The sequence below is a fragment of the Amborella trichopoda genome, chromosome 1, assembly GCF_054954075.1.
Source record: "Amborella trichopoda isolate Santa Cruz 75 chromosome 1, AtrichopodaSantaCruz75HAP2 v2.0, whole genome shotgun sequence".
Lineage (NCBI taxonomy): Eukaryota > Viridiplantae > Streptophyta > Magnoliopsida > Amborellales > Amborellaceae > Amborella > Amborella trichopoda.
Genome location: NC_142336.1, coordinates 46,602,938 through 46,625,564, shown reverse-complemented (window position 1 = coordinate 46,625,564; position 22,627 = coordinate 46,602,938). Strand labels below are relative to the sequence as shown.

General features: G+C 34.9%; 1 protein-coding gene across 6 annotated transcripts in view; it reads left to right on the top strand.

The window, feature by feature from the left end:
• The window catches only part of LOC18442280 (Polynucleotidyl transferase, ribonuclease H-like superfamily protein), a 31,781-nt gene extending 13,140 nt beyond the window's left edge, over nucleotides 1-18,641 (top strand). For 3 of the 6 annotated variants that reach the window (XM_088868469.1, XM_088868474.1, XM_011627989.3), the window contains 5 exons: nucleotides 5,760-5,956; nucleotides 14,753-14,833; nucleotides 17,249-17,371; nucleotides 17,984-18,107; nucleotides 18,224-18,641. In XM_088868469.1, coding sequence (XP_088724595.1) covers nucleotides 5,760-5,956; nucleotides 14,753-14,833; nucleotides 17,249-17,371; nucleotides 17,984-18,107; nucleotides 18,224-18,430 — 732 coding nt within the window. In that variant the 3' untranslated portion in view covers nucleotides 18,431-18,641. Of the gene's footprint in view, nucleotides 1-5,759; nucleotides 5,957-14,752; nucleotides 14,834-17,248; nucleotides 17,372-17,913; nucleotides 18,108-18,223 lie in introns of all 6 variants that reach the window. The other 3 variants (XM_088868481.1, XM_088868477.1, XR_016056682.1) reach the window with 2 other exon arrangements.
• Nucleotides 18,642-22,627: the final 3,986 nt, after the last annotated feature.

Below are 22,627 nucleotides of genomic sequence, written 5' to 3'. Positions count from 1 at the left end.
AGCCTGATTGCCATACTGCGGAAGTATTAAAGAATGAAAATCAGCATATCAAACTAATATATTTACCAAATTTCCTCAAAGGCATTTGTATATAAATAGCTTTCACCAAATGAAAATCAGCCCTCTTTAGGAAATGTGAATATATTGGTTTCTTCAAAGATCTTGTATGACCTTAAAAGCTTTCGATTGCAAGTAGTTTAGGCACACAACCCTCTTCTCTGATTGCATTTCTTCTCCAAGATGAGACATATGTTCCCAAAACCCAAAGACGAAATAAATAATAAATAATCAAATGGAAAACAAGAATAGGCTGGAAAATTAAGAAGAACTCAATAGATAGATGACCACTTCGAGGTGCTACTTCCTTAAAAACCAAATGTGGCATTTCGAGGGGGCTACCTCGTTATAAGATGCAATATCAATTTCTTCTCCCTTTCCCCTCTAACAAAGGCCCTCTTTTATAAACAACAATCAAGACATAAAAGGAAAGGAGAAAATACAGAAAACAAAACCCATAATTATCCTACATGCTACTTTTATTCTCACAAAATTAATTAGCGTGCATGCATTCCTAATTACTCTCTTGAAATGAACACATTTCCTTATTAATTGATTTGTTGCACTGTTGTTTTTTTGGACATTTACATGTTACAATCTGTAGGAGAGCCTTGTCTGCAAGGCTGACAATGAGGATAGTGCTCCGCAAATTTATGCCATCATTCCCATGTAGCATCCTCAGGTTCCATACCTTTTCAATTGGCCATCAACTTAGTAATGGCACAATTTTCAAATTTGTGCATGCAACTGTCTAGGATGGCAGTACGTTTCATCTCCAATACTCCCTCATCTAAGTGTGGAGAAATTCAACTTACACTTTGCATTCCCGCTACTTTCTTCAAGAACAATACATGAAATGTGGTGGACCTTGAATGATTTTGGTAGCTCTAATTTGCAAGCAGCATGTCCAATGCATTCGATAACCTTGTAATTTAGGCACAAGATTCCCACAGACCACCACAGAGGTTTGACAGCAAGGTTGTAATCGTGGGAAAAGCATATCTTTGTAGCTCTCATTTAGTGCACTTCAAGTGCACTTTTGATAATCATACTCGGACCTACTTTGAGCTCTCTTTTGGTGCACTTTGGACATACCTGCTTTCACACGGTGTCGTGCCAAATTTAGATTTTATTTCAAATTTGTATGGCATACTCTCAACTCTGTAGTCTTGAATCTACAGCTTGAACAATTGCAGCCTAGGGTTGTAAGATATGATAGATGAAGGGGACAACTACGTATGGTCTCGTTTTGGTCGATGGGTTGTGGGTGGTAAGGTACCACCATATGGAGAATGGAAGCCATCGAATCCAATGTTTGGTTGGCTTGAGGTGAAACACTTTGAGTAGCCCTCAAATCATTTGTTAACTACTTCAGTTGATCCATCAGTTTGGGGATGATAAGGCTGACCGCATTTTCAGTTGGGTAATCTGCAGCTTAAACATGTCTCGCAAAAAATTACTTGTGAACATAGCATCAGAATCATGTACAATAGAGCTTGGCATTCCATGTAGATGTAGCTTAAATATGTCATCAAGAAAAACTTGAGCAACCACAGCTGCAGTACATGGGTGGGCAGAAGATAAGCTGATCAACCGCCACTAACATGACAGACTCTTCGTGAGAGTTGGATAGGTCTTCAATGAAGTTTATTGATATATCGGTCCATATTTGATTGGGTATAGGGAGAGGCTGCAATAATCTTTAGTAGCGTGTTGTTCCCCCTTTTATCTTACACAAGGTTCAAACTTTGCATCACATTGTTTAGTTTAAAGCTTTGTCCTCTTCCAATTGAGAGACTTAGCAACTTGCTTGTATTTTCTGAGAAAACCAGGATGCTCTCACAATTAGTGTCTCGTGTAACTCTTTTAGTATATGATGGTTCTAAGATGAAGTAGATGCCAATGCCACACAACCTTTCTATTGCAAAACCCCTTAGGATTCTCCCAAATTTCTTTCATGGGAGCTTTTAAAAAATCATCATCCTCCAACTATTATTTTATGGCATCCATCCAAGTAGGCTGAGATAATGATATGCATTGAGAGATCGTGAAAGGCGTTTGCACGTACAGTCTCCTTCCTCTTTTGTTAGACGATTTCTATAGTCATATACCATGAGCTTGATGACCTTTTTTTGTTACTCAGCCAAAATTGTCTGCTCCAAGATAATAATGTGCACCATCTCACCAAGTATGATCTCAATGTATTTATGGCAAGGATAATTGCTAACATTTCCTTCTCATATGTGGACTATGCTAAATTTTTTCCTGATACAGCCTTACTGTTGAAAGCTATAGGTAGCCCTTCCCCTTCCCTGCATAAGTGCAACACCTGTTCCAACTCATGAGGCATCAGTCTCTTTAATGAAATTTTCTATGACTAATACATATGTGGAGCTCATTGTGACATCGAAAGCAATCATGGCTTTAGAATCCCAATGGAAGGAATTCTTTTTTAGCAAGGCAGTTCGACACAAGCAAATTTTGCCTTAATCAAACTTTTGATAATAACCAATAAGTCCAAGAAAGCCATACAAGCTTTTTATTGTTTAAGCGGTAGGCCTGTTTACCATGCTTTCAATCTTGTAAGCATCTACCTTGACACGTTCTGCCCCTAATGATATCACCAGGGATTCAACTTCATGTTCTGAATCAACACTTGAGTGTGTTTCAGATAAATGCAATGTTCGCAGAGTATATGCAATGCACATGATAAATGATCCAATTGTTCTCTCCATGTCTGATCGTGTATTAAAATGTCATTAAAAATTACAAGAATAATTCGTCTCAGATGGGATTGAAATACCTCATTCATTAAGATTTGAAAGGTTGATGGTGCATTGGTGAGGCCAAAGGGCGTCACTAACAACTCATACTGGCCCTTTTAGGTTCAGAATGCCGTCTTAGGAGTATTTTCTTCCCTTACTCAGATATGGTGATACCCCTATCCAGTTCAAATTTAGAGACGTACATTGCTCTATGCAACTTGTTAGCAGTTCATCAGTTACAGGCATGGGAAATTTGTCCTTACCTATAATATTAGTTAAGGTTTTATTGCACATTCTTAATGGACCATCCGTTTTGCGTACTAGGAGAACGGGCGAGGAGCAAGGACTGGTGTTGGGACGAATAATACATGTTACCATCATTCCTTGGACAAGCTTCTCTATTTGGTTTTTGCGCATATGGGTAACTATAAGCGTTGATATTTGGTGGTTGACTTCTTGAGGTAAGTAGGATGACATGATCATGAGATCGCTTAGGTGGTAACCCCTTGGGTTCGTCAAATACATCGTCATATTGTTCTACTGGAGAAGTGACCCCAGGATGTTCCAGAGTTTCCACCATTGTTAACAAGGAGAATAGTTGTGGAACTATTCCCTAAGACCCCTTACACTCCATTTCCTCATGCAATGTGAACGGATGATCTTTGTTGGGCCTGCCTGCACCCCTTTTAATGTGTACTGAGTTTTTTTATTATGCACTGCATCCACAAATTAGAGAAATCCCATAAAATTGGCCCCAACGTTCCTAGCCACTGTGCTTCTAAAACTATGACTCACCCTCCCAAAGGCAAGACGTACATATACATTGATATGCCCCCTTGGTTATAGATATTTCTACATCATCCCTAATAAACTAGCATCCCTCTATTAGCCCCCATAACCTCAAAGTTTTCACACGCGTAAATAGAAAGTTCACCTTGCTTAGCAACTTTAGGGCCCTCAAAGTCATGGATACTACCTGAATCAATGAGAATGATGACTGGATGTTCCTATAAATACCCTTATAGGCACATGATTGGAGGAGAGCTTTCCCCGAATAAAGCATGAATTGAGATTTCTATGTTTTCCTCAATCATTTTTGGGGTTCGTTATCCTCATTCTCGTCATCTTCCATTGCTTCTTCAGAAATGGGCTCATCTAGTAATCATAACTTTCTTCTTGTAACAATACTCAGGATTGTACTTCTCATCACAATTTTATAGCAGATGCCCTTTTCTTGACATTCTCACATCTATCTTGGCAACAACTTTGTAAAGGGAGGTGCCCTAGGTGGTTGCTGCCATGTTTGGTGGAGCTGTTTTGGTGAGAATAGATTTATTTTGTTGAAATTGCCTCAATGACTTATCTTCTTGTAATCGTGCCAACCATATTGCTCCCAACATTGACATTGGCATAAACATTCACACACATCATGGCAAATTTCTTCCTTGAGCCCACTAACAAGACAACTGGTACATTTGACAATCAAGTTGTCTGATTAGCCACTCTCTCAAATTAGGTTTGATACTCATGCACATTACAAAGCTTAGTGAATGGCCCATGAAGCCCTCAAATTGGCTTGGGCCAAAATGTACACACAGAGCGATAGTAAATCCTTCTGCATGGGGGTTCTGTTAACCTTCTTGAACCACCGGTACCATTGGAAAACTTCTTGTTCTAAGACGTACCTTATTCTCCTGAAGGAATTAATTGAATGCGAAATACTGCTCAGTTCAATAAATGCAGCTGCTTGGATCATTCCATCAAAGTGAGGGAAGTGTAACTTAGTTGTTCATGGGAGCCTACGGCATGGAAGATTACTAGTTGACAGCACTCGTTCGTTTGGAAGAGGATTCCAATGTAGTTGAAAGTTGCAGAGGGAACATGTATGTTTGTTGTTTAATAGAATGCGGTCTGTGATGGTAAGTAATGCCTATATGTCTTTGAGGGTGCCAAAAATACTCTTGGGTTAACTTGTGTTCTAGTTCTTTGATAATGGGAGCCATTTACTCTCTCTCAATGTCTTTTTTTTTTTTTTTTTTGCCTCTTTTGCTGTGGCTCTCCTTTTTCTTTCTTTTTTTTCTGTACAGATAAGGCAAAATGAATTGAAGGGAAACACTAAGAAGTAGGTGATTAGTAAAGAGAGAAGTGGAAGTTCACTCCTAGAGTAGGGTTTTTGATGTGCTAATATCCAACAAGGGTGAATCATAGAGCATACATCACACGGAATGCCTCCTAGAAAATAACTCTAATACCAGCTGGAACAAATATGATAAAAGAATACAGGGATAAAGAACATTAGCAAATAAATAATTAAATGAAAAACAATAATAGCTCTGAAAATCAAGAACTCACTAGATGTATGGCCACTTTGAGGGGGCCTACGTGCTTACACGACTCAATATCTATTTATTATCCCTTCCACTTTACTTAAGGTCCCCTTTATAACCACAATAAAGGCATAAAAGGAAATAACAAAATTTAGAAAATGCAGCCCATAGTTGATCTTACCTTTTACTTTTATTCTCACAAAAACAATCAGCATCCTTGCCTTCCTAATTGCCCCCTAATTGAATAGCATTCCTTATTAATTGATTTGGCATGCACCTGCTCTATTCGGATTGTTTGTTTGTCTAGAATAGTCTTGTGTACAAAATTTCCTTTACTTAATTTTTGAAAAATACGTAAGTTTTCTATTTTTAAGCTTTTGATGACCAGAATCTCAAATCCAGAATGGTTATATGAAAACCAACATGATAAAGCGTCTACTGAGATCCCTTTCGTTCACAGCTTGATGTAAGATGACTCCTTTTATAATAGTAAAGTGCCAAAACATATTTTTTGGGACATGTATTCTTAATCGCTAGTGTAGCTTGTCTTGTTGCTTTAGCTTGGTCATGCTTATAGATCATCTTGCTGATGTTTTGCTTCTATGTGCAGATGCGTGACCCTATGCACCTTGAAAAGTTTAATCACAATTTTTCTGCAGACCTAAACTATGGTAGTTTTAAACATTTGCGCAATCAGGAACATGACTATTATCTGGTGCTTGACCTGGAAGGGAAAGTTGAGATTCTTGAGTTTCCTGTTGTGATGATTGATGCGAGAACTCTTGAATTTGTAGATTGTTTTCACAGGTGCAATTTACTTATTTGCAAATTTCAACCTTTTATTGTATTTTATCTGGCCATATGCACATAGTCTGGACCACTTTCGCAATATTCATTGCAATTACATTTTTCAAAGAAAACTTTTGACAAGATTCTACGTCATCATCATCATTAGAGCCTTTTTCCAACTATTTGAAGTCGGCGACTCGAATCTTGGTCTGCCATTCTGCTCTATCAAGGGTCACACTCTCAATGAGGCCAGAAGTCCTCATGTCTTTTCTCACTACTTTTAGCCATATCCTTTTAGGCTTACCCCTTGCCCTTTTTATCCTTACACTTGAACCAACTCACAACTCCTTTCTTTTCCAACACCCACCAAATAAAATCTCGAGGTACTCTATCATAAGTTTTATGTCGATCAATAAAGACCATGTGGAGATTTTTTGCCTTTGCCCTAAACTTCTCAATCAATTGCCCAAGTAGGAAACTAGCCTCAACTGTTGACCTCCCTTACATAAAACTGAATTGATTTTATCATACATTCGTTTCATGCCTTAGTCGTTGCTCAATCATTCTCTCTCACAGCTTCATAGTGTGGCTCATAAGTTTGATCCTTGGATAGTTCGCACAATTCTATATGCCTCATTTGTTCTTGTAGTGGTATTTTTCCTTCATTCGTCTGTCATTTTCTTTGTTCTCAACATCTTTGTTAAACCGCTTGGTCAGCCAGTCAATGCCAATCTCCCCCATGCACTTTCAAACCTCTAAGGGGATACCATCTGGTCGTAAAGCCTTTTCTATTTTTATCATCTTCCAAGCTTCTTTCACTTCCATATCCTAATGCTATGAATGTATCAAAGATTCTACATTAAAAGTACTTAATTATCAAAGATGAAAATCTATATGGTGTCTCTGCTTGTCATAATCCATTGTTTTATTAATCTTGCAGGGCATCCAACATTTTGGGCTCTTGTCTTTTATTTCTTGATAAGTAGCATTCTAAGTAACTTTTGTAGTCAAAATACTGTAGTTGTTATCATCTACCTCAAATGAAAGCACAAATTCTATCGAAGTCTAAGTATACTAAATTGCTTTGGATGTAGCGTCTGTGACATCATGATGCAAAGGCCATATGTTTTGTTTGATTTGACAACAGCCTTTTGATCCTTCCTTTCGCCATACAAAGTATGAAACTCTCCTTCTATGCTAATAGAAAAGGTCTCCTTACATTCTCTCTCATTATAAAGTATGAATCTTTCTTTATACTATGGTTTCCTTGCATGTATAGGAATTAATAATTTTTAAAATTTTTTGATTTCTTTAGAAGTTAAATTTTAAACTAAGTATATTTTTTATTTTTTAATTCTGAATTCTTTTTAGCTATTTTTCCATTTTAAATTGATCCAAAAAATTCAATCACTCTTATCAAATAGAGCTATGACAAATGAAATTTATTTCCATAGACAATAATTCTCAACTTATAAGGTTTTTTCTATGTTTTTTCTGTAAAATAAAGGAATATGGAACCAGTTTAATTTATTCTTAATTATGTAATTTTATCTCTTTCTTGTTTAGTAATAATAGGAGCAAAGAGGAGGAAGTAGTTAATATTGACAGCTAAGAAATACCGAAAAGAGTGCACTTTCAATATCTTGGGTCGATAATCCAGGAAAATTGAGAGATTGAGGAAGATATCGTACATAGAATTAGAGCTGGGTGGACAAAGTGGAGACGTGCAACTGGAGTTTTATGAGATCCCCGCATACCAATGAAGACGAAGAGGAAGTTCTATAGGACAACTGTGAGGTCAACTTTGCTTTATGGGGCAGAATGTTGGGCAGTCATGAAGTATACCATAAAATGAGTGCAGTAGAGATCAGGATGTTCAGATGGATGATTGGAAAGACAAGAAGGGATAGAATACGAAATTAATACATTAGGGAGAACTTGGGTGTGGCTCCGATAGGCGATAAGATGAGTGAAAATAGACTTATGTGGGCTGGCCATATGCAGCACAGACTTAGTGCAACACTTATTAGGAAGTGCAAGTTGGTTCAAGTGCAAAGCTCAAAAAGGGCAAGGGATAGGCCCAAAAGGATATGGTTGGAAGTAATGAGAAAAGATATGGGGACTTATGGCCTCATTGAGGGTATGGTCCTTGATAGAGCAGAATGACGTACGAGGATTCATATAGCCGACCCCAAATAGTTAAGAAAAGGCTCTGATGATGATGAATTTTATTTTTTAATTTTTTCAATTTTGATCCAAGATTTGAAAAATTGGTTATAATTTAGTTGGTTATATGGCTTATGCCTACCAATTACATGGATTGTGGATTACCATATACAAAATTTCTTGGGATGAAAACTGTGTGGCATCGTCATGCCGTAAAGATCATCAAATTTCTTTGATTTAATAATAGCCTTTAGATCTTGCATACAAAGTAGGAAAGTCTCTTTGCATACTAGTGTCCTAGTAAATAAGCTTGCATATTTTTTATCTGTTCTTTTAATATGCAGGAATCTCTCCTTCATGAAGTTTCCTTGCATGTATGGAATTAATATAAGTTTTTTATTTTTTGGATTCTTCAAGTTTTTATTTTTAAATAAAATAATAAATGTACTTATTTTTTTAGTTTTATTTTTTTACCAATCTTTTTGGCCATTTTAAAATTAAGGATTCAAAAAGTAGTCATTCTTATAGCATAGAGTCCTAATGAATAAATTTTATTTTCATATTTGATAATTTTAAACTGGCAAAAGAAGTTTTAGGAAAATCTACAGGGAAAAAAAATTCCAACTAGGAAACTTGGTGGTGGAGTGATGATGTTCAGAAGGCCATTAGCGAAAAAGAATCATGCTATAAAACTTGGCTGTGTAATAGAATTGATCAAAACTTAGAAGAATATAAAAATGCTAAGAAAAGTACTTAACAAAATAGTAAGTAAGGCTAAACTTAAGGCCTATAATAATCTATACAGTAAACTAGGAACAAGAAAATGTGAAAAAGAGGTCTCCAATTAGCAAAAATGAGAGAAAAAATGTAAGGATCTAGGTCATCTTAAATGTATTGAGAGTGAGTATCAAAGGGTCTTGACGAAGGATGAAGACGTCAATGAAAGGTGGAGTTTCCAAAAAATATAATGGAAATATAGTGGTAGAAGGAATCTTTGGCATAAATGAGGGCAGAGGTCATATATACATTCGTAGGATATGGATATAGGAAGTGAAAGAAGCTTGAAAAGGGATGATGATATGAAAGGCTTTAAGATCAGATGGTATTTCGATAGAGGTTTGAAAGTGCATGGTGGAGATTAGCATTGACTGGTTGACCAAGCTATTAAACGAGGTATTGAGAACAAAGAAAACGTCAGCGAATGGAGGAAAAGTATTGTGGAACAAATGAGACATACATAATTGTGTGAACTATCAAGGGATCAAACTTGTGAGCAGCACTATGAAGTTCTGGGAGAGAGTGATTGATCACGACTAAGGCGTGAAACGAGTGTATCAGAAAGCCAATTTGGTTTTATACCAGGGAGGTCAACACCCGTGGCTATTTTCCTACTTGGACGACTGATTGAGAAGTTTACAGCGAAGGGAAAAAACCTCCACATGGTCTTTATTGTTCTAGAGAAAGCTTATGATAGAGTACCTCGAGATTTGATTTGGAGGGTGTTGGGAAAGAAAGGAGTCTCCAGACACTATTTCGACTTGGTGAGAGATATGTATGATGGAGCGCTAATTAATGTATAAACAACTAGTGAAGAGACAAATGAATTTTCGGTGACAATAGGTCGACATCAGGGGTCAGCATTGAGCCCATACCCCTTTGTCTTAGTAATGGACGACTTACGTAAGCACCTACAAGATGAGGTATTGTGGTGCATGTTGTTTGCAGATGACATAGTTTAGATCGATGAGACCCAAAACAGCGTCAACAAAACGTTAGAACTTTGGAGGGATGCTCTAGAATCTAAAAGTTTTAAGATTAGCTAGATTGAGACAGAGTAAATGGATTGCAAGTTTAGTAATAATAAGAGTAGAGATGACGAAGTAGTTAAGATTGATGGACAGGAAATATCAGAAAGAGCGTACGTTCGATATGTTGGGTCGATAATCCAGAAAAATCGAGAGATTGAGGAAGATGTCGCACATAGAATTAGAGCTGGGAAGGAGAAGTAGAGATATGCAACCAAAATTTTATGTGATCGTCGGATACCAATGAAGGCAAGTTCTATGGGATAACTGTGAGACCCGCTTTGTTCTATGGGGCAGAATGTTAGGTGGTCAAAAAACAATATACCTATGGAATGAGCGGATATGAGGATGTTGAGATGGATGAGTGGCAAGACAAGCAGGCATATAATTCGAAATGGATAGATACATTCGAAAAATTCAAGCGTGACCAATAGGCGATAAGATGAGAGAGAGTAGACTTAGATGGGTTGACCTGATGTGGCGCACACCCAGTACAACACCTTTTAGGAGCTGCAAGTTCAAGTGAAAGGCTCAAAAAGGGAAAGGGATAGGTAAGGCTCAAAAAGGGAAAGGGATAGGTCCAAAATGGCATGGTTGGAAGTAGTGAGAAAAAATATGGGGACTTATGGCCTTACTGAAGGTATGTGTAACTTATGAGCTGACTGAGGGTATGGGCGAAATGGAAGAGCATGATTCATCCAAAATAGTTGGGATAAGGCTCGGATGCTAATGATGACGACGATGATGATACAATAATTTAAACCTTCAAATTATAAGGATGCCTTCAATTTTTTGTTGTCCTATGAAAATAAGGAATAGGATACTTTTTATTTTCTTATTTTTAACTACGAATTATTATTAATGAAAATTATTTTAATTTAAAATACAAGATTGAAAAAATAGTGTATAATTTGATTGGTTATTCTTGTGAATCGCACAAGCTGTAGACTAGTACATTCTAGGGCTATGACGGAAGATGAGCGGATGTTCCCTGTGAGAAATGTTCATGTCTTATGCTTTGCTTTTGTCAAATTCAGTGATCAATCAGTTTCAATCAATGTTCTAAAATTCAGTAGAAGCAAGTATCCTATGCACACGTCGTAGAAAATCTTCTTTAGAAAATTTTTATTTGAGTTCCCTCGGTGAGTTCATCTACTACCTTATGCTTTAAAACTCGCTGATCGCCTCCAACTTGGCCTGTTAATCGGTCCTGGCGGGATGCCTGGTCTGAGTGGAACAGCCCAGCATCATGCTGAGTCTCACTGGTCCCATAGTTTCTTAGCTATATTTTTTTAATGACTTGGCCAAGTCTGATCTGTTGTCTTGCACTTGGGCCCTGCCTGATTCTAGTATGATCCGCTGACTTGGACATTGTCTAGTACGACATCATACATAGAAAAATACCAATAAGCAGCTTAACGATTCTCGAGCCTTGGTATCTAGCATTACCATGGGAAACATAAATGTCTTGTAATATTGCTTTGCCTTAACAATTGATGAGATATTCTTAATAATTTTAAAATGGATCAAGAAATTAGTGGTTAACAATGGAAGAAAATGTCTCTTTTGGATTAGATATATATTTTTCTCCAATAATCGTCATAATCACTCAATAGAATGGACATGAAAAATATTAGCTATGCCTCATCAGGTACAACCTGATGTATACTTATCATTATTAATCGTTAACAATAAAAAAAAAGAACAGTGAGAGAGGCGTCAGAGATGTCTTCAATAATTTGGGGTGCAGACAAAAGATATTCAAGGGCATCACCTTTCTTTAATGGTTTTATGCTTCCGTTCACAATATGATCTTCATCCACATCAGACTGGCGACTTGATTTTTAACACCCCAATTCTTCAATATCTTGGAGGTGATTTTGGAATGAAGTTAGCTGCCAGCAATCATTTTAGTGACTAGAGCTGCCAGTCTTCCTGCAGATCAAGTTCAATGTTGCAATTGCGACAAGCTTGGTCACATTGTTGGTAACTGTATAAACTGACAATGAGCCAGGTTGTTCGCTATATTGATGCTATTAGAATCTCGATACATGGTTTCAGGTCCCTTTTTGGCAACTTTGATAGGTCTGTTTGGAATAAAAACCTGCTCCTCACCCTTTGACCCTCTTCCTACAATTGTTCGCAAGTCCTCACTCCTCTCCTCCCATCTCATGGGCTTGACCTAACAAAGGTGAGGATATTGATTTTTAATGTTTCCTGTTATGTTATATACAAGAGTGTCAGCAATCAAATCCCTTAAAAAGTAATGAATGACTACGACATCGTCATAATTATGACTTAAACATCCTCGTACAAAAATGAAGTAACAGAATACATAAAATTTCATCTTTATAACTTTTTCTCAGGCTGGGATTGGCTTAGGTGCATCCTGTGCTTGCCAACCTAACTTATGATGGGTCATGAACATAATAGTCAAGCATTATGTCTAATGATGAATACATACTTAGATTTCTGATAGACAGGGAATGCTAGGTATCCACTCTAAAGCAAGCTTACTAGCTATGATGAATGAGTATCATGATGTTTGCTCCTTTTTACTAAATCTACTGGAAAATTTGGAATTATTAACCCACTGTGATCACAAGGTATTAGGGAATACCAGTGGTTTAAAAAACGGATCGGTGACCCTGATTGGGCATCCCAAAAACCGATCCGGATCGGCAAATCGGCGATCCGGATCGGGAATCGGGCCGAATCGCTCGGATTAAGCCTTAAAAAAATTCAAAAAAATTATTAAAATTCATTATAAATGTTGTTTTGTTTTTTAGGAATCCAATAAGAAATGGGGGTACTACATTATTAACTTTCATTGTTTTCATCAATTTATGAATATTGAGATGTTCTTTCTTTGTATGAACTTATGTTGACCATTAAATTTACATCACACAAAAGAAATCATAGAATTATCGTGGATTAATTATATAATCATATATGGACTACAATAAAGAGTTGACTAAATCGATGAAAATTTGACCACTAAAATCTCGAATTGGCGGAAAACCCTAATCCGCTAAAAAAACCCAAATTATTACAACCTAACTAACTATAATATTATATACCAATAATATTTTATAATTATTTTATTATATAAATAATAACAAATCCAAAATATTTTATAATGTCATCTAATTTAAAATGTATTATTGACAACTGTAAGAAAAATAGTACACTACATGATTTATAATACAAAAATTAATAAATAAAATAAAAGATTTGGTTATCAATGTAGAAATTATTAGAATGCGTACCAATTTTCTTTAATTTTTTAGGTTTCTAGAATAAATTAGTAGAAAAGATTGTTAGCAGAAAGAGAGATTTCAATTGTATGAATCCTATCTTTAAATTAATATTACTAAATTTATGTTAAAGACTATCATGTTATAAAAATAAAAAATATAATTAGACCATTTATTCCTAGGTTGTATTAAGAAAGACCTTTTATTTTTTTGACAAGAAATACTTATTGTGTTATCTTTTATTTCTTTTTACAAGAAAAATATGATACTTGTTGATTTTTTTTTTTTTTTTTTTTTTGACAAAAGAAGAAGACGTTGTACTACATTTTTTTTTGCTTGTTGTATTACTTTTTATTTTTTTTTACAAGAAAAATAAAAAAATGATGCTGCCAAAGTACATTTTATTTTTTTATGCCTTTTGTTTTATTTTTTTGCAATAAATACTTGTTATATTACCTTGAATTTTTTTTACAAAAAAAATAAAAAAATGTTGTATTATATTTTTTATCTTTATCTTGAAAAGGCTTTTATTTTTTATTTTTTCTGTTTTTTTACAACAGTATTTTCTGCCTTTGTTTATTTTTGTTGTCAAAAAAAAATTTTACGCCTTTTGTTTTATTTTTTTGCAAGAAATACTTTTTATATTACCTTGTATTTTTTTTTACAAGAAAAATAAAAAAATGTTGTATTATATTTTTTATCTTTATCTTGAAAAGCTTTTTATTTTTTATTTTTTAAGCTTTTTTTACAACAAGAAAAGCTTTTTATTTTTTCTATTTTATTTCAAGATTTTTGTTCATTATCTTGAAAAGATTTTTATTTTTTATCTTTATCTTTATTTTTTATCTTTTTCTTAAAAAACTGTTGTATTATAAAACGACGACGCGCGGGGTTCGAACTCAAGACGCCCGCCGAAATTCAAGGTTGTCAACCAACACCAGCTCATCGCCTGATGTGATTCAGTAGCTTCTATAATATAATACATATTCAATCATCTTGCTTGAATGATTTTTTGTGGGAATTATCCCACATCGAAGGATGAGCGACCCTTTGTTCTCTATAAAGTGCTGTGTACTAGTCCATCAGCTGTGCGTGTAGAAAAGCGAGGGGGGCATATGAGTGAAGTGAATTGCCTCGTGTGAAGGATTTTTAAGTGCCGCGTGTTGCTCTCGTGAGGCGGCCACGTGTAAACCCAAAAATTTTCGCGATTTACTATTGAGAATCGTCGGGAATCGCCCGGTTCTCTTTGGACACGGGCGATTCCCTATGTTTTCGTGGAACCAGCTCGGTAGCCGACGATTCTCGAGTCGAACCGGGCGAGTCCGGCTCGACTCAGCGAGTTTTCAAACCCTGGGGAATACTATACATGCAAAAAATGTCACAAGGTCATTATTGAATTTCAGTAAGCTACAATGTTAGTTGAAATTCCCAAACTTTAAGAGATTTCAATGTGTGCTACATGGTTTAACTCAGATTTTGATTATAAGTTAAAATATCTAGACTTTCTCTTAATACACTTGTTCAGCATACTTTTCCCAATTTGACATTATGATGAAAATAGGCTGACTTATGTGTTTGTGTTGCAGATTTGTGAGGCCTGTTCAAATGAGTGAGAGGAGAATAAAAGAATATATAGAAGGGAAATATGGAAAACTGGGTGTTGATCGGTATGTTACCTATACCTGCACTGTTTGTCATTTCAAAGTCAACATCATATTCAATATTTTTTTTCTCAATTTATTGGCACTTGCCTGGCATAGTTGGATTCCTTTTGTGTGTGCGTGTGTCTGTAAAATGAGTTATTTTGTACTTTCCATCTGCAAATGAGCAAAACATGCTTTAGTGAAAGTGACAACAAGAAGAAATCCAATTAGGATATTATGATCTGAACTTCACAGACAAGATGAAAAGCTTTCATTTAACAATGTGCTTGAGTAGATATTGTAGTTATAGTTGTTGGAAATGCTGATGATTCCGAATAGTTTCACGAATTGAAATCATGGAATCTCGGTTGGCTAGATGATTCATATAGTCAGAATCGAAATCATAGAATCTTGGTTGGCTAGATGATTCATATAGTCAGAATCGCTATCTTACAATGCATAATACATAAAGCGGGATTCCTACCATTTGGAAATCGTGATCCAATCTACTAGGAATAATGATTCCTACATTTTGGAATTGTTGACCCATCAACTTGGAATCAAGCACAAAACCACTTGGAACCAAGCCAGAAATTAGGAAGAAACGAGTTCCAAAAGGCAAAGATTTAAGGTTTTAGATTATATATAAGCAAGAATCCTTAATATTGGACTCCATATATTGAGTAGGCTTATCCAGGGCTCCCCAATTATTGGAATTGATGTCTTTGGAAGCCCTCCCCTGACATTGCAGTCGATGTATGAAGTGCCTTTTATCACAGTTCTCCACATGTATTGGAAACTAGGTCCACTATCTTTATCTAAGTACTTTCCTATAGTTTTTATAAAGAATAATGAAAATAAAATTTTTAAGAAATGAGACATTTATTACAAATTCCCAAAATTTAGGAATGCTGTAAGCTAGAGTTTGTCGACACTCATGGAATTTTTAGATACCCATCATATATTTTTTATTGATAAATTTTAAATAAAAAAATTTTGTAGTAGTTTTTAAAAATCCCAAGGGTTCCATAAAATCTTGGCGATCATTTTGATATTGTGGATTTAGATTCGAAATATCTCTTGTCGTTATTCCTAAAAATTGGAAGCGAAGTCTCATATCGGTTCAGTCTTGGTATTGTGCATCTATGAGTCGCAAAATTTGGTGAGGTGGAATCTAGATTCCAAATACATCATAACGAGATTAAAAAAATATGGAATCGTGATTTCTAACTTCCAAGAAACAGAATAATGGAGATTCCTTCACAGAAACACAGAATCGCACTACCTAGGGTGGACAATTCCAGTAACTATAATTATAGTTGAGGGAAATGACATGCTCACACCCCAACCTTCATATTCCATCCCAAGAACCCCTCTGTGTACACTCAAAAGGGGTTTCAAATTTTCTCTTTCAATTTTTCCCTTTATCACAACTTCCTAAAAGAGATCTTTAGAAATTCTAAACTATACGCGTGTCTATTGGGCCTTCTCTTTCTCTCTATAACCCTTTTCTCTCTAACTGCCAAGCCCCTCTCCTTCTTCACCTCCATCTCTCTATCCCTTGCACTCTCCAGCCATCTGGCCCTCTCGCTCCCTCTCTTTCTTCGTTCCTTCATTTCTCTAACCATAAAAGGGAGAACAATCACCCTCTCCCAAATCCTCCTTAGCCAGACCACCCCTCCCCCTCCTTCATATTTTTTCTCTCCATCTATCCTCTCTCTCTTTGATTTGCCCCCTTCTCTCTCTTCTGCCTCACTCTTTGACCCACCCTCTTCTCTCTCAATCTGGGGTTTGGGAAGGATAGCAGCTGATTCCATTGCTCATTTTCGGGTGCATTTTCTGATTAATAATGGTTTTGTATCTCATTTCGCTCTTTGTTTTTTATTATTTTTTGGAATTTTTTGTTGTTTGTTGACGGTCTAATGGTTGTAATGTCTATAGGGATAAGATTTGTTTATGCTTCTTGGTGAACATGATTCATTAGTGTCTTTTTTTGGCATGGTCTTCCTAGTGAATCATTTTGAGACCAGAAAACAGCACCCTGAATTTATCTGTAGTTGATGAATATTTTAATGGTTATAACTTATAACTTGTGAAAGTGAACCTCTATATCTTTTTTTCCGAAATTCACCTCATTGTCCTCAATTTGTTTCAAGGCATTGCGAATTTGTGGTTCATGCTAAATGTTTTTCTGAAACTTATTGTGCCTATATGATTGGGTTCCGCATCATATTCTTATGTCTTTTATCTTTGAAATAAAATGTCATAAACCATCTGAACCGGAGTTTTCACTAACTTCTGATTATTATCTAAAGAATACTAATTTCTTATCAAAACCATGAGGTTCAGGTTTCATTCATAGACAACTGTGCTATAAACCTTTGCTATAATCCAATGATATGATTTGTCAATTTATTTTACTTGGTTTTTGGAGTGCAGTGTTTGGTTTGATACTGCGATCACATTTCAAGAACTTCTTCCGCAATTTGAGCTATGGATGACACAGCATCTGTTGTTGAAAGAGAGAGAGAAATGGCTCCATCAAGCTGCATTTGTTACTTGGTTAGTTTGTTATTCAGTGCTGAAAATTTAGCTGTTAATATTTGTCCTTCTATCTTCAGTTATTTCGTTTATATCGAGGTTCTCGTTTATCTACAAGTAGTCTTATCATTCAAACAATTACTATAGGATCATTGTTCCTTCAATCTTTCCTTAATATGAAGACGGGGAATTGCAATTGTTTAGTCACTATGTTGTTGTACATAATTTTATTATGTATCACATGAACAATTGCATATTGTTCATTTCACTTTGACCACTTACTTTGGAGTCATTAGTTTGATTAAACTATCTATCTTACCTGTTCAGTAACTTGTCAGAAAATAAAAAGAAGCTTCTTGTTAACCCATTTTGAACTTCCTCGTAGATCCATGCTAACTTGTGTATTGACAAACTTAGCCAAAAAAAGGTGTTTTCTCTATCGACTGGTAGCTCAAATTGGGCATACATTGAAGCTTCTTCTGACTGATTTTAGCTTCAACTGAAATGTCTTTTATTAGACTACGATCAAAATGATTGAATCGGTTCAACTTTGCTGTGTTCAGGTTCTTTTATTTCATGCAGTTACAATTTGTGCATCCACGGGTATGAACCTTTTTTTGTGTTTTTGGACAGTGGAAATTGGGATTTGAAGACAAAAGTCCCTCAACAATGTGAGGTCTCGTGCATAGAGCTGCCTTCTTATTTCAGGGAGTGGATTAATTTGAAGGATATCTACCTTAATTTTTACAATAAGAGAGTAAGGAATCATTAAGATCATTGTCATATACCAGTTACCATGAACTGAAACACCATAATCTTTTTCATTTGAATGCCCACTCAAAAACATAATTACTTTTTGTTATTTTGTATTAGGCAACCGGAATGATGGCCATGATGAAAGGATTAGGCATTTCAATGATGGGAAGCCATCATCTTGGCATCGATGATGCAAAGAACATCACTAGGGTGTTGCAACAGATGCTTGCAGATGGGGCACTCCTGCAAATTACAGCAAGGAGGAAGCAGACATCCAAGGCTTTTGGCAATGTTGAATTCCTTCTTAAGAATAGAATCGTTTAAGAATATCATGATATTATTCTTTTAATGTCTGTTATCTTTCTAGATTGCTCCTTGCCAAAAGAGTATGTCTCCCTTGGGAGCACATCTTACATTCTCTCCCTCAGTTAGAACCCTTTCTAGGAGTATGTTTAGGACCTAGAATTTGGGGATATAACTTCCTTAACCTACCCACCAACGTAAAAAACATAAGTACACACCAAATTAAAGAAAAGAAGAATGTAAGAAGGAAAGTTCCTTGCACTATTGAACAAAAGCAGTTCAATATTGGATGATTAAATTAAGTGTTTAGGCAACTTAAAAACCTCCTTTTGCATTACATATACTTACCAGCAGTAGACCATGCATTGCACTTTTTAACTCGTGATTTTTTTGTATGTAGAAATAATATTATAATGAAAAATTGGAAAATTTTAATATAAAGGTCAGGCCCTAAACAATCAAATTAAGGCGCCTCTCAAAAATTAATTAGAAAATGTTGTTTTAATGTTGAAAAACCCACATTCCCATCATCTCGACCTAAAGTTGTATGGACATGAGAAAAAATAGATTTTAATTCTTGAAAATAGTGCATCTTATAATATATTATCTAGACCATCAATTTTCAATATTTTCAAATGTTTTGTAAATCTGCTTGATCTGCACTATTTTTTAACTTTAAGTTGTATAATTAGAAAGAGAAATAAATTTTCAGGCTATCATAAAGATTTTTAATATTGAACCAACATATTTCGACACTATTTAAAGGTGCGTCCTATTTTGTTTGTTTATGGCCTCGGCTTAATACAAATCACACCCTTAAAAATTCATTGTTAAGAGCGAGATCATCTTGTGCCATATGAAAAAGTGTAAAAAAAATTTCAATACATGCTCCTAACATAAGCATTCTATATATGTATAATTTTATGATTTTCTTAATGTAAACTAATAAGTTGTTGAATGAAAAGAGAATTTAAGGTTCTAATATGAAAGCAAAGATTTGAATGTATATATTGGAATCCATTAAAAGTTCACTTCCTCCGGTGTGGTTTCCATAAGGTTGCAACCTTAATCCATTTAAGGTGCACCTTCAAATTTTATTATAACATATAATTTTGATGTATAATATTCTTTATTTCAAAATCTATTTTCAAATCTAATTATAAAATTTTAAACTATAAAAATGATTAAAATCAAGTCGATCTATAACCATATGAAAATCTTGAAAATGGACGGTCTAGATAATGTGTTGTAAGATGTATCATTTTTGGGACTCAATATCTTTTTTTTTCATAGTCATGCATCTCGATTTCGAGATGACCAATTAAAGGGTTTTTCAACATTAAAAAAACTTTTACCGATGGATTTTTTAGGTGCATCCGTAGTTCTACATTTCAAGGTTTCAACCTTATATAAAGTTTACCCACATATTTATCATCCTACAATTTGGAAATGCAACATCGACGCCGTGATGACCAACCTTAAAAAGGAATAAATAAATAAAAATCTAATATAAGATAGCAATATAATATCAAATAGAGCCTTTCCATGTGTTTATAAACTCAAAATTAAAGCTCTTTATGAAAATAATTATCTAAGATGTCTCTACTGCCCACCATTCGCTACTTGCATATTGTATTATTTTCCAAGAAAGAAACCAATTTTGTAATGATGACCACCTTTGTAGAAGGACCAAAAAGGGTCATCATTTTTCAAAATAAAATATTATTTAGAGAAAAGTACAAGGGCATTTAGAAATTACAGATTTTGTCTCGTGGGTAAGAGAGATGGATTTTCAAAGTTCTAGGCTTTAAACTAAGCCAAGAAATATGAAAGATGAACAAAGGTAACCAAAAGACCCATACAATATGATATTATTTTATCATGGACTTGACATAAAGGAAAGCCATATGGTTGCTATAACAGGTCTCTAATTGGTGCATGTCTTATGGGGGTCGTCCATGTCCATGCAGCTTAAAAGAGTGGGGCCCATCTACCCATCATCTTTTCTTTTATATCTCATGAAGTCGATGACTATAAATTAAGGAAAAATTTTATATAAGGATGCTACCTTATAATGTAGAACTACATATGCTCTTCAAAAATTCATTGGAGAAGGTAGTTTTAATGTTGAAAAACCCTTTGATTGATCATCTCGACCTTGAGATATATGACTATGAAAAATAAAAAGATTTTAAGTCTCAGAAATAGTGTATTTTACAACATATTATCTACACCGTCCAATTTCAAGATTTTCATATGTTTATAGATCTACTTGATTTTAACCATTTTTTAAATTTAAAATTTTATAATTAGATATAAAAATAGATTTTGAGATAATCCTAAGAACATTTTACATCAAAATTATATATCATGATAAAATTTGAAGGTGCACCTTACCTCTACACCTATGGATGCATCCGTATGCAAACTGTACCTATATTTTACTGCTTAAAATTTATAGAGAAATACGATATCTTTGCTGGTGATATTTAGGACCACATGATATTTTGATAGAGATTTGGAAGTGCATGGCAGACCAAGTTGTTCATCTAGCCATCATCTTTTTTTTTGTCTGTTATGAAGTCAATGACTATATTCTAATGCTCAAAATTTATAGGGAAATATAATATCCTAACTAGTGATATTTAAAATTAGACGGTATTCCGATAGAGATTTGGAATTGCATAGGGTAGATTGGCATATGTTGGCTGACCGAGTTGTTCAACATGTTGAGAACAAAAAAAATGTCACACAAATGGATGAAAAGTATTATGGTTTTTATTTACAAGAACAAATAAGGTGTACAAAATTGACCAAACTATTGAGGGATCAAATTTATGAGCCATCCTATAAAGCTGTGGGAGAGAGCGATTGAGCGATGACTAAGACATGAAATGCATGTATGAAAAAATAAATTTGGTTTTATACCAGGGAGGTCAATAATTGATAGCATTTTTCTACTTGGACAACCGATTGAAAAATTCAGGGAGAAGAGAAAAAACCTCCACATGGTCTTTATTGATTTAGAAAAAGCTTACGATAGAGTACCTAAAGATTTAATTTAGTGGGTATTAAAAAAGAAAATGAATCATCAAATAATATAGTGATATGGTGAGAGATATGCATGAGGAAGCCTAACTAGTGTGCGGACAACTAATGGAGAGAAGTGAGTTTTCAGTGACAATAGGTCTATATCAAGGGTCAGTGTTAAGCCCGTATCTCTATTATGGACGAGTTAAATAAGCATTTACAAGATAAAGTACGATGGTGTATATTTTTCATAAATGACATAGTTTTTATCGATGAGACAAGAAGTAACATTAATGCAAAGTTAAAACATTAGGGGGTACTCTAGAATATATGCAAAGTTAAAAGCTTTTAAAGTTAGCAAGACTAGAATATATGGAATGCAAATTTCGTAATAATAGTAAAAACGATGAAGTAGTTAAGATTAATGGCCAAAAAATATCTAAAAGATCGTATTTTCGATATCTTGGGTCAATAATCCAAGGAAATAGAAATATTAAAGAAGATGTCACATATAGAATTAGATCTCGATGAACGAAGTAGAGATATGCAACTAGAAATCGCCGCATATCAATGAAACTAAAGGAAAAGTTCTAGAGGACAATTGTGAGACCATTTTTGTTTTATGGGATGAAATCTTGGGCAGTCAAGAAACAACATACCTATATGATGAAGGTAGATATGAGAATGTTGAGATGGATGAGTGGCAAGACAAGAAAAATAGAATTTGAAATGAATATATTCGAGGGAATTTAGGGGTGACTCCAATAAGCAACAAGATAAGATAAAGTAGATTTAGATAGGCTGACCATATGCAACGCAAACTCAATACAGCACTGGTTAGGAGGTGCAATTTAATACAAGTAAACACTCTAAAAGGGCAAGGGGAAGGCCAAACAACATAGATGGGAGCTGTAAAAAATATATGGAGATTTATAGTCTTATTGATGTTATGGAACGCTCTAAAAGGGCAAGAAGAATTTGAAAATACAATCTAGAAAGTATTTTTTAGCCCAATTAACATTGGCCGTCCATTTTGATAAGATGCTTAGATGTAGGCTTTAGAAGGATTTTTTTCTTTTTCAATTTTTTTAGATGACTTTATTATCATTAGATGAACAATGTTGAAAAAGAAAAAAAAATGATTTTGAGTTTGTAAAGGCTAAGATCTTGAAATTCACCAAATGAATG